Source organism: Dicentrarchus labrax, unplaced genomic scaffold (assembly GCF_905237075.1).
Source record: "Dicentrarchus labrax unplaced genomic scaffold, dlabrax2021, whole genome shotgun sequence".
In the NCBI taxonomy this organism is placed as follows: Eukaryota; Metazoa; Chordata; class Actinopteri; family Moronidae; genus Dicentrarchus; species Dicentrarchus labrax.
Genome location: NW_026136720.1, coordinates 1849191 through 1862336, shown reverse-complemented (window position 1 = coordinate 1862336; position 13146 = coordinate 1849191). Strand labels below are relative to the sequence as shown.

Here is a 13146-nt window from a genome sequence, read left to right as displayed (position 1 = left end):
CACCTTTAATGTGAACTGTTCCAGTTCTAGACACTGAGATTCCTCTGGTGTTCTTCGCTTCACAGTAAAACTTCACACTGCTGTTCACGCCTACACAGACAGACAGGTAGAGACAGAGACAGACAGAGAGACAGATGGGTTGTTTTTTAATGTATGATGGAAATATGAAACAATTGTTATTGTTTTTGTGCATGCCAATAAAGTTCTTTGATTTGAACTGAACTGAGAGAGACAGAATATTTGGTTAACAGCTGCTGTCATGATACTGCAGGTAGTAAATACTATATTGTATTATATTATTATATTTAATTATAGAGACTAAATTTAATTAAATAAACTGTATTTAATTATATACATATGCTGTATTTAATGATATAGACTATTTAATTATATCTAATATATTTAATGATATAGACTGTATTTAATGATATAAACTATATTTAATTACATTAAATTGTATTTAATTATATTTAATACACTTAATGATATAGACTGTATCTAATTATATTTAATTGTATTTATCATATCTAATATAGTTATTAAATCTAATATATTTAATGATATAGACTGTATTGAATTATACACACACACACACACACACACACACAGCAGAAGTATTGATTGTCTATAAGTAAGATGCTGAGCTGCTGATTGGACGGTCCTGGTCCACCTCTGACATGTTAAAGAATATTTGACTGAAATCTTCGTTAATAGAGTTATTTGTTTAAGAAAGCAGCATTCTGAGGAGTCATATCATGCTCATGGAGCTCATGGTGGTACTGTTGGGTCTCTGTAAATAATGTTAAAGAGTTCGGTCTAGACCTGCTCTATTTGAAAAGTGTCCTGAGATAACTTCTGTTATGAATTGGCGCTATACAAATAAAATTGAATTGAATTGAATTGAATATCAATCAATATTATTAGTTTATAATATCAATATCAGTCTATAATATCAATATCAGTCTATAAAATCAGTATCAGTCTATAATATCAATATAAGTCTATAATATCAATATCAGTGACTCAATATCAGTCTATAAAATCAGTATCAGTCTATAATATCAATATAAGTCTATAATATCAATATCAGTGACTCAATATCAGTCAATAAAATCAATATCAGTCAATCAATAGTAGTCAATAAAATCAATATCAGTGAATCAATATCAGTCTGTTCTTGGATGTTTTAAATGCTATTTATAATTGTTATTTATTTATTGATTGACTGGTGCTGAGAGAGTGCTAAGGCACATTGTATTTCATTGCTGTGGTACTCTGTACTAAAATGCATATGACAATAAACCTGAACTGAACTGAACTCAATCTATACAATCAATATCAGTATATAAAATCAATATCAGTCTATAAAATCAATATCAGTCTATAAAATCAATATCAATCATCAATCAGAACCAACATGGCGCCAATGTATGGCGATACACTAGGAGCCTCTGTCACGCCGCGCTTAGTGTTAGTTTTAACCTTACTTACTAGTTTGATAATACAGGCTACGTCCTCCTTTATCACTTATGATCGCCAGACTTTACAGGACATCAGACAAAATGCTCCAAAATTGCCTACAACATCTATGATACCTGTGGATATTATCAAAACCACAAAAGAAAAAAAAAAGAGTCCTGGCACGCTGGGTACCGAAGGCGATATGGGCGAAAGAGAGGAAGACGCGGGGGACTGCTGGTGAGGCTACGGAACTGACCTATGCGGCCTCCAATACCAAGCATGCTGCTGGCAAACATGCAATCTATTAGCAACAAGATGGATGAGCTCCGCTGCCGGGTCAGTGTTCAGCGAGACCTGGGGAATTGCTGTGTGTTCTGTTTTACGGAGACATGGCTAACATCGGACTATCCGGACAGTACCATACACTTGGACGGCTTTTCCGTATTTTGCTCGGAACGGACCAAGGACACAACTGGCAAGTCGAAAGGCGGGGGTGTGTGCTTTCTGGTGAACAACTCGTGGTGCACTGACGCAGAAGTGATCTCCCATTCATGTTCGCTGGTCCTCGAACATCTTACCATCAAATGTCGGCCGTTTTACTCACCACGAGAATTCCCATCAACCCTACTCACTGCAGTATACATCCCTCCCCAAGCCAACGCCAAGGCAGCTCTGCGACGCTGTCAACAGATGTGAGAGGCTGCACTCGCAAGCCCTCTCCATCATAGCCGGTGACTTTAATCACTGCAATCTAAAAACAGTGCTGCCAAAATACTACCAACACGTCAGCTGTGTCACCAGAGGCAACAAAACTTTCGACCACTGCTATTCAACCATCAAGGGAGCTTATAAATCTGTCCCCCGGCCTCACTTTGGGAAATCAGATCATTCCTCCGTACTGCTTCTCCCTGTGTACAAGCAGGAGATAAAGAGGGAGAAACCAAGTGTGAGGACAGCACAGCGTTGGACTTCTGAAGGTGAGCTCGTGTTGCAAGGCTGTTTCGAATCTACTGACTGGTCAGTTTTTAGTGATTCCGCTACCTTACATGAGTACACTGACGCAGTTACTGATTATGTTAAATTCTGTGTGGACAGTTGTATTCCCACGCGTACTTTTCGTGTTTACCCTAACAAAAACACGTGGGTAAACAGTGATGTATGCGCAAAATTGCATGAGAGGACAGTGGCTTTTAAATCTGAGGACAACGCTTGTTACAAGAGCGCGAGATATGAGCTTAGGAATGCAATCAAGTCTGCTAAAAAACAACACCGGGACAAGATAGAGCGACATTGCTCTGAAAGGGACTCTAGGTGCGTTTGGCAAGGCCTACAAGCTGTTACTAGCTACAAGGCCAAACCTAGTGGCGTCACAACAACCTCTGCTTCCTTCCCAGACGACTTGAACATTTTTTATGCTTGTTTTGAATGCGCTGCTGAGACATTGGCGCTGGGACCATCTCCAACTGGGGATGCGTTCAGCAGGCAAGCACATCAGGTCTCAGTCACTGACACATGTAAAGTGTTTAAATCTGTGAAAATAGGCAAGGCTGCTACTCCACGAGTCTTAAGGACATGTTGTAGCCAACTTGCCTCTGTTTTCACTGACATTTTTAACCTGTCACTCTCTCTTTGCGTGGTTCCAAATTGTTTTAAAAAAATCAATCATAATTCCTGTGCCTAAGAAAACGACTGCCACTTGTATGAATGATTTTAGACCTGTAGCCTAGACTTCTGTGATAATGAAGTGTTTTGAACAGCTTGTGAAAGCATACATCAGCAACCGCATACCTGTTTCCACTGACACACTACAATTTGCATACAGATCAAACAGAGCTGTGGATGATGCTGTATCCTTGGCTTTACATACGGTGCTCCAACATCTAGAGGGCAGGGATACATATGTCAGGATGCTATTTGTTGATTATAGCAGTGCCTTTAACACTATCAGACCTTCTATTTTAATACCTAAACTGTTAGACCTGGGCCTCTGCAATTCCATCTGCAGGTGGATACAGGACTTCCTAACAGGCCGCCCCCAGACAGTTAGAGCTGGCACTACATACTCAGCCTCTATAGTGCTAAACACCGGAGCACCTCAAGGCTGCTGTCTTAGTCCTCTATTATATAGTCTATACACCTATGACTGTATAGCAAAACATCCCACTAACAGTATTTTTAAATTTGCAGACGATACTACTGTGGTAGGACTCATTGATAGCAATGATGAAACTGTCTACAGGGATGAGGTGAGTAATTTTCGTGGTGCAGTAATAATCTGTCCCTATGGACTGGTACTGCCTAGGTTCTTATCGATCCTGGTGGAGCCTTCTCTGCCATGGCTCCCTGCTAAAATGTAGAATTGAATTTAAAATCCCCCCCCCCCCCTATAAAAACCTTCTTGGTAAGGGCCCCCCAAATATTAAAAAAGAAAAAATAACCAAATAACCCCTTAAAAAAAAAAAAAAGGGGGATTGTGGTTCTATAGTCTCTAAAGTGACGGAGCCAGGCTCAGTTACCAAGCTCCTCTCCTGGGAACCAGTTCCAGTTGTGGTTCGGGAGGCAGACACCCTAATAGGTGGCTTAGACATTCTCGATGTAAGGCTTAACCCGTGCCCTACAGGTGGTGCACTGAGCTCTCTCTCTCTCTCTCTTTCTCACTCAGGTACACTTGTGGCTCTAAATTGCGACAGTCAGTAGTAGTTCTCATCTCTCTCTCTCTCTCTCTCTCTCTCTCTCTCTCATCAAATCATAGATTTCAGAAGGAACAAACCCACACATACACCTGTCTATATTAACAACTCTCCAGTTGAAATTTTCAACACCTTTAAGTTCTTAGGCCTCCACATTTCAGACTCCCTCTCATGGTCCTTCCATATCAGCTGTGCCATTAAGAAGGCACATCAGAGGCTTTATTTCCTGAGGTGTCTCAAGAAATATGGTATGCCATTGCATGCATTGTAGTGTGGTTTGGCAGGGCTACTTCACATGACCTTAATCTTCTGACAAAGAGGGTCAAAACTGCATCTAAAATAATTTGAGTTCCACTTGAACCGCTCCAAAACACTTACAGGAAACGCAGCACTAAGAAGGCACTAGGTATTATGCAGGATTTTAGTCATCCTGCACACAATCTCTTCTCCCACCTTCCATCAGGAAGGCGTCTGCAGAGCATCCCAATGCGCACATCACGTTTCAGGGATAGTTTCTATCCCAGGTAATAAGGTTACTAAATGATAGTACAACAAGAAGGAGAGCTAAGGTCTGAGCTTAGTTACTATGTTTACTGTTCTTGGATGTTTTAAATGCTATTTATAATTGTTATTTATTGATTGACTGGTGCTGAGAGAGTGCCAAGGCACATTGTATTTCATTGCTGTGGTACCCTGTACTAAATATGCATGACAATAAACCTGAACTAAACTCAACTCAACCTATAAAATCAATATCAGTCTATAAAATCAATATCAGTCTATAGAATCAATATCGTTCTATAAAGTCAATATCAGTCTGTAAAATCAATATCAGTCTATAAAATCAATATTAGTCTATAATATCAGTATCAGTCTATAATATCAATATTAATCTATAAAATCCTTATCAGTCTATAAAATCAATATCAGTGACTCAATATCGGTCTATAAAATCAATATCAGTGAATCAATATCAGTCTATAAAATCAATATCAGTGAATCAATATCGTTCTATAAAATCAATATCAGTCTATAAATCAATATCAGCCTATACAATCAATATCGTTCTATAAAATCAATAGTCAATCAATATCAGTCTATAAATTCAAAATATCAGTCTATAAAATCAATATTAGTGACTCAACATCAGTCTATACAATCAGTATCAGTGAATCAATATGAGTGAATCAATATCAGTCTGTAAAATCAATATCAGTCTATAAAATCAATATTAGTCTATAAAATCAGTATCAGTCTATAATATCAATATTAATCTATAAAATCCTTATCAGTCTATAAAATCAATATCAGTGACTCAATATCGGTCTATAAAATCAATATCAGTGAATCAATATCAGTCTATAAAATCAATATCAGTGAATCTATATCGTTCTATAAAATCAATATCAGTCTATAAATCAATATCAGCCTATACAATCAATATCGTTCTATAAAATCAATAGTCAATCAATATCAGTCTATAAATTCAAAATATCAGTCTATAAAATCAATATTAGTGACTCAACATCAGTCTATACAATCAGTATCAGTGAATCAATATGAGTGAATCAATATCAGTCTACACAGTCAATATCAGTCTATAAAATCAATATCAGTCTATACAATCAATATGAGTGAATCAATATCAGTCCATGAAATTAATATCGTTCTATAAAATCAATATTAGTGAATCAATATCAGTCTATAAAATCAATAGTCTATGAAATCAATATCAGTGAACAATATCAGTCTATAAAAACAATATCAGTCTATAAAATCAATATCAGTGAACAATATCAGTCTATAAAATCAATATTAGTGAATCAATATCAGTCTATACAGACTCTACAAAATCAATGTCAGTCTATGAAATCAATATCAGTCTATAAAATCAATATCAGTCTATAAAATCAATACCAATCTATACAATAACCTTTTCCACATTTCCCACAATGCACCAGGGAAGAGTTTCTGACCTTGGACCTGAAGGACGGAGGGGGATGGACCAGGCTCTCCCACCTGGACCCCCCCCAGCCACCACAGCACCTCCACGGGCTCGGGGGGGCCGACAGCAGCACAGGTGAGGTTAAAGGGGACGTTGGGGAACGTGGACACGTCCCGCGGCTCCTGGACCAAGTGAGGGACGCCTGCAAAGCATGATGGGAAAACGTGTAAAAGCTGCAGCCCTGTGAGGCGTTCACTGTCTCCTGTAAAGCAGGCGATGCATTCACTGTCCTCACCCTCCACTGTGATCCAGGCTCGCTCAGAGGAGAACGTCAGGCCGTGGAACTCGACCTCACACCAGTACTGACCCGCATCCTGCTGCTGGACCGACTTCACACTGGAGACCAGAACACAGAACGTTAGGACCTCAGTGACTCCCTTCCCACCAAGACCGGCTTAGAACTGGTTCAGAACCGGTGAACAACCTCAGACCAGTTCTTCAGAACCGGCTCCAAGCCAAGAAAACGGGTTCTAGTGCAGCACAAACCCTCTGCTGGTCTAGAACCAAGAACCATGTACCCTGTGTCCAGCTAGCTGTGCGTTTGTTAGCTGTTAACATATTGGAGGAGGAGGAGGAGAAGGAGGAAGAGGAGGAGGAGGAAGAGGAAATGGAAGAAGTAGAGTAGGAGGAGGAGGAAGAAGAAGAGGAAGAAGAAAAGGAGGAGGAGGGGGAGGAGGAAGAGGAAGAGGAGGTTCCAGGTTCATTCATGTTCCATTAATGCATGTTACTAACTTCACTTCTTCCCCGGAGTTCTTGTGCTTTCTCGTCTCGCAGGTTCTTATCGATCCTGGTGGAGCCTCCTGCCATGGTCCTGCTAGATTGCCATTGCCAATACTGTTGTTGCTGTGCATCTCTCTCTCTCTCTCTCTCTCTCTCTCTCTCTCTGTCTCTCTCTCTGTCTCTCTCTTTGTCTCTCTCGCTCTCTCTCTTTCACCCCAACTGGTCGAGACAGACGACCACCCACCTAGAGCCGGAGGATCTGTCCTAGGTTTCTGCCTTTTAACAGGCAGTTTTTCCTTGCCCTTGTCTCCAAGGTCTTGCTCATGGTGGTACTGTTGGGTCTCTGTAATTAATGTTATAAAGAGTTCGGTCTAGACCTGCTATTTGAAAAGTGTCCTGAGATAACTTCTGTTATGAATTGGCGCTATACAAATAAAATTGAATTGAATTGAATTGAATTGAGGAGGAGGGAGAAAAGGTAGAGGAGGAGGAAGAGGAAGAGGAAGAGGAGGAGGGGGAAAAGGAAGAGGAGGAAGAGGAAAAGGAAGAGGAAAAAGAGGAGGAAGAGGAGGAGGAAAAGGAAGAGGTAGAGTAGGAGGAGGAGGAAAAGGAAAAGGAAGAGGTAGAGTAGGAGGAAGAGGAAGAGGAAATGGAAGAAGTAGAGTAGGAAGAAGAGGAAGAGGAAATGGAAGAAGTAGAGTAGGAGGAAGAGAAAGGAGGAGGGGGAAGAGGAAGAGGAGGAGGAACAGGAAGAGGAAAAGGAGGAAGAGAAAATGGAAGAAGTAGAGTAGGAGGAAGAGGAAGAGGAAAAGGAGGAGGAAGAGAAAATGGAAGAGGAGGAACACTGCAGCCAGTTCTATTTGTTATAGTGTACCGTGCTCCTGGACCGTACTCTGATTTTATATCTGAATTCTCAGAGTTTTTATCAAGTTTAGTCCTTAAATCAGATAAAGTAATTATTGTAGGTGATTTTAATATTAATGTGGATGTTAACAATGTCAGCCTTAGTAACGTATTTATATCATTAATAGACTCAATTGGCTTCTGTCAGAGTGTAAATAAACCAACTCATTGTTTTAATCACACTCTTGACCTTGTTCTATCATATGGCATTGATATTGAACATTTAATAGTCTTCCCACATAATCCTTTCCTATCTGACCATTATTTAATAACTTTTGAATTCATACTATTAGATTATAAGCCATTAGGCAAAACTTCCTACAGCAGATGTCTATCTGACAGTGCTGCAGCTAAATTTAAGGAGGAGATTCCTTCAGTGTTTAATTCAATGCCATGTCTGAATTTAACAGAATCCTATAACGACTTTAGTCCCTCTGAAATTGATAATCTTGTCGATAGTGCTACAGGCTCACTACGATCAACATTAGACTCTATCGCTCCTATAAAAAGGAAATTATTAAAACATAGGAGACTAGCACCTTGGTATAACCACCAAACCCGCCAGTTAAAGCAAATAGCTAGGAAATCTGAAAGGAAATGGCGCTCTTCCAAATTATCAGAATATCGCTCAATTTGGCAAAATAATCTTAAAACTTATAGAAAGGCCCTCCGTAATGCCAGAGGAGCCTATTACTCAGCACTAATAGAAGAAAATAAGAATAACCCTAGGTTCCTCTTCAGCACTGTAGCCAGGCTGACAGAGAGTCACAGCTCTATTGAGCCACATATCCCCATAAACTTAAGTAGCAATGACTTCATGAGCTTCTTCTATAATAAAATTATTACTATTAGAGAGAAAATTAATCACCAACTGCCATCAACAGTTATCAGTGGCTCTCCAAGTTCAGGAACTTGAACTAATGTAAACTCAGATATATATTTAGACTGTTTTTCTGCTATCTATCTTAATAATAATTTCTACATCAAAGCCATCAACCTGTCTGTTAGACCCGATCCCAACTAGGCTGCTTATAGAAGTCGTACCCTTAATTGGCACTTCTTTACTGGATATGATTAATCTTTCTTTATTATCAGGATATGTACGACAGTCCTTTAAAGTAGCTGTAATTAAACCCCTTCTTAAAAAGCCCACTCTTGACCCAGGGGTTTTAGCCAACTATAGACCAATCTCTAACCTCCCCTTCCTCTCTAAGATTCTGGAGAAAGTAGTCGCCAAAGAGTTGTGTGACTTTCTACATAACAGTTTATTTGAGGATTTTCAGTCAGGATTTAGAGTTCATCATAGCACAGAGACAGCTCTGGTTAAAGTTAATTATGACCTTCTGACTGCTTCTGACAATGGACTTGTCGCTGTACTTGTATTATTAGATCTTAGTGCTGCATTTGACACCATTGACCACAATATTCTTTTACAGAGACTTGAGCATCAAATTGGCATTAAAGGAACCGCACTAAGATAGTTTAAGTCATACTTATCAGATCGTTCTCAGTTTGTACATGTTAACGATGAATCTTCAATAAATACTAGTTAGTCATGGAGTACCACAAGGTTCTGTACTTGGACCAATACTATTTACTTTATATATGCTCCCTTTAGGCAACATTATCACTCCATTAACTTTCACTGTTATGCAGATGATATGCAGTTATATCTATCGATAAAGCCCGATGAAATTAATCAATTATCTAAATTACAAACATGTCTTAAGGACATAAAATCCTTGGTAAGCTGCTACTTTCTAATGTTAAACTCAGGAAAAAAAACGAAATTCTAAAGATACAGTTACTCTAGATGGCATTACCTTGGCCTCTAGCACCACTGTCAGGAATCTTGGCGTTATCTTTGATCAGGATTTGTCATTTAATTCCCACATAAAGCAGACCTCTAGGACTGCCTTCTTTCATTTACGTAATATTACAAAAATTAGACACATCCTACTGACAAGTACTAGAAAAGAGATTGAATTGAATTAAAGAGGAGGAAGAGGAAAAGGAAGAGGAGGAAGAGGAGGAGGAAAAGGAAGAGGGAGAGTAGGAGGAAGAGGAAGAGGTAGAGTAGGAGGAAGAGGAAGAGGAAAAGGAAGAGGTAGAGTAGGAGGAAGAGGAAGAGGAAGAGGTGGGTAGGAGGAAGAGGAAAAGGAAGACATAGAGTAGGAGGAGGAGGAAGAGGAAAAGGAAGAGGTAGAGAAGAGGAAGAGGAGGAGGAAATGGAAGAAGTAGAGTAGGAGGAAGAGGAAGATGAAAAGGTAGAGGTAGAGAAGGAGGAAGAGGAATACATGAATTCATAATCACAATATAATCAATATTGCAGAAGCTGCAGTTTATTGATTATGATAAAATATGATAATCAGATTTATAATGAAGTTCTGAACTACAAATATTGATAAGTACAGATATTGTTGCATGTATTGATTTATGTATTGATGAATATACTGATGTATGTATTGATCTATGTATTGATGAACCTGTGGTAGGTCTCCCAGTGCTGCTCTCCCAGTGTGATGAACATCTGGTCGGTGCTGTAAAGTTTCTCTCCGTCCTTCATCCACCCGATGTCCGGCTCTGTCACTCCCTGAACGGCACAGCCCAGCCTTGCCGCATTCCCCTGAGACACCGTCTGATTGGACGGGTGCTTTGTGAACAACACGCCTGCTAGAGGAAGAGGAGGAGGAGGAGGAGGAGGAGGGAGGTTTACATACAAGAGAGGACGACAACATCAACAATCAGTTTTACACAGTTTATTTCCACTCAGGTCCTTCATGAAAAACATCTTCAATACTGAACCAGGAAACCCTGTGGGTCCTGAACACACCTCCCTGCTCATAATGCACCTGTTACTGTTACCTGAGTGGGCCCTGAACACACCTCCCTGCTCATAATGCACCTGTTACTGTTACCTGAGTGGGCCCTGAACACACCTCCCTGCTCATAATGCACCTGTTACTGTTACCTGAGTGGGCCCTGAACACACCTCCCTGCTCATAATGCACCTGTTACTGTTACCTGAGTGGGCCCTGAACACACCTCCCTGCTCATAATGCACCTGTTACTGTTACCTGAGTGGGCCCTGAACACACCTCCCTGCTCATAATGCACCTGTTACTGTTACCTGAGTGGGCCCTGAACACACCTCCCTGCTCATAATGCACCTGTTACTGTTACCTGAGTGAGCCCTGAACACACCTCCCTGCTCATAATGCACCTGTTACTGTTACCTGAGTGGGCCCTGAACACACCTCCCTGCTCATAATGCACCTGTTACTGTTACCTGAGTGGGCCCTGAACACACTTCCCTGCTCATAGCCTCAGATACAGCGTCCTACTCAATAATTACATTATTGATTGTTAGTGTGCGACCAACAGTGCATGATGGGAAAAAATGCAGCAAAAGCGTCACAGAGAGATGACATCACCAATCATCAACTCACGTCCCTTCCTCCCACTGATGACATCATCAGGTGTTATTTCCCTCCACTGATGACATCACCAACCATCAAATATACGTGTGTGTGTGTGTGTGTGTATACATAAACAGTGTGCAGCTCACAACCATCACAAACAGCTGTGAACCTGCACTTTGCACAGCTGTGCGACCAGAGTCCTCGCGCCAAACTCCACTGGAAATTGTGGTAAATTAAGATTTATTCGTTTTTTAGTTCCTTTCTTAACAGGATGAAAAACATCTCACTCTTTGTTTATTTGACACGTGTCTCCTGGTAAATTCGGCACAAACAAACGAACCAATAAGCAACTTATTCAAGAGACTTTTAGGTTTTTACCGACTGAGGCTGCGCCCAAACTGGCCTCTGAGTGCACTTTAAGGGGCGAAGGCAACGATAGAAGAGTTGCACATTACTTCAGATAAACAGCTGCTTGGTGTGCTGGCTGTGTGCCGAACAGATGAGAGGCTCTCTCACATATATTTACAGTATTTACAAGAGTTTTATCAGATGACAATATTTGCCGAAAAGTGACAAAACATCAAACTTGGTATACTTCGAATAGAGTTCGGCGTCGTAAACTTCTCAGTGATTTATCTTTGAGTTAAACTTTGTTGTAAAAATGTTTTATCCCTCACCGTTTCCACAGCTCCCTCCGGGACTCAGTAGTAAAAAGAAAAGAATCCACACAATCATCTTGTCATTGTTTCTGCGGGACTCTGATCCGGGCTGGCTCGGCTTGGACTCGGCTCGGCTCGGTTCGGCTCGGTCTCACTCCCTCAATGAAGTCTCATTTCCAGGCGGACAAACGGGGTTTCCACCGGAGAGTAAACCGGCAATAAAACGAAACATTCGTGAAGAAAGATTCAAACAAAGTCATTAAAAGAGCGATTAAGGGTCCAGTGATTACCGAGCAGCCGCTGTCAGGATCTTTTCTCAAACTGAGAACAAAGGTGAAGCTGAACCATTAAAACACGACCGCACCGGAAATTAGCTGCCTTCAAAATAACACTTTAGATCTTTGACAGATTTCTAGTATTTAATTGGTCATTTCTTATGTTTAAATGTTATTTAGTGAAATCATAAAAAGCTCTTTTACAGTCGGTTTATATCTGATTTGTAACTTAATCATTCTGTTTCCAATCATTATTTTCTATGTTTACAATTATTTATTTATGTGTTAAATATTTCCTCCAACAGGAAGCTCAAATATACACAAACAGACAGTAATACGTTTGTTTGACACGAACTCTGTCGTTCGTTATTATTATACTATAATTACATTATTATTATTTATATCGATGTTAATCAATTCGATAAAAATACTAACCGGAAGTTAAGTTTACATTCGTTCATACTTTACACTGTTGGTGCTCCCTGAGGAATGTGTGTGTGTGTGTGTGTGTGTGTGTGTGTGTGTGTGTGTGTACTCACTGCGCATGAGCGCCACCTGGTGGTGTGACATCAGAGCTCAGGTACAGCAATGAATATATTTATTTACTCGTACTTTAGTATTTCTGCTTTATGCCCTCTGACAGCTTCATTACTTTCATTATTAATAAAATAAAATGATTATTATATGATTTGATCAGTTTATAAAATATGATCCATTGTAATTAATTAAACAAACACTGCTTGTAAAAAACTGCATTATGGGAGTATTATCAGTGTTTGTAATGATTATTACTGTATGAATGTGTGTTGTATCTTTAAATATAAATAATATATATATATATATATATATATATATATATGGTTGACTGCCATTGCTAATATCGCTGATATTATTATTATTACTATTATTATTACTACAGTTACTGTTATTACTATTGTCACTGCTCATTGTCCCCCATCGTTGTTGTCATTGTCATCATCTTCTTCATGTTCATCAGTCACTACTATTAGT

At 39.7% G+C, this 13146-nt stretch overlaps 1 protein-coding gene across 1 annotated transcript in view; it reads right to left on the bottom strand.

The window, feature by feature from the left end:
- The window catches only part of tyro3 (TYRO3 protein tyrosine kinase), a 38491-nt gene extending 26304 nt beyond the window's left edge, over positions 1-12187 (bottom strand). Inside the window, exons 1-5 of the mRNA XM_051380812.1 lie at positions 11879-12187; positions 10266-10449; positions 6392-6492; positions 6128-6298; positions 4-90 (exon numbers count right to left, since the gene is read on the bottom strand). Of these exons, the coding sequence (XP_051236772.1) occupies positions 4-90; positions 6128-6298; positions 6392-6492; positions 10266-10449; positions 11879-11936 (601 nt within the window). The 5' untranslated portion in view covers positions 11937-12187. The remainder of the gene's footprint in view (positions 1-3; positions 91-6127; positions 6299-6391; positions 6493-10265; positions 10450-11878) is intronic.
- Between the last annotated feature and the right edge of the window lie 959 nt (positions 12188-13146).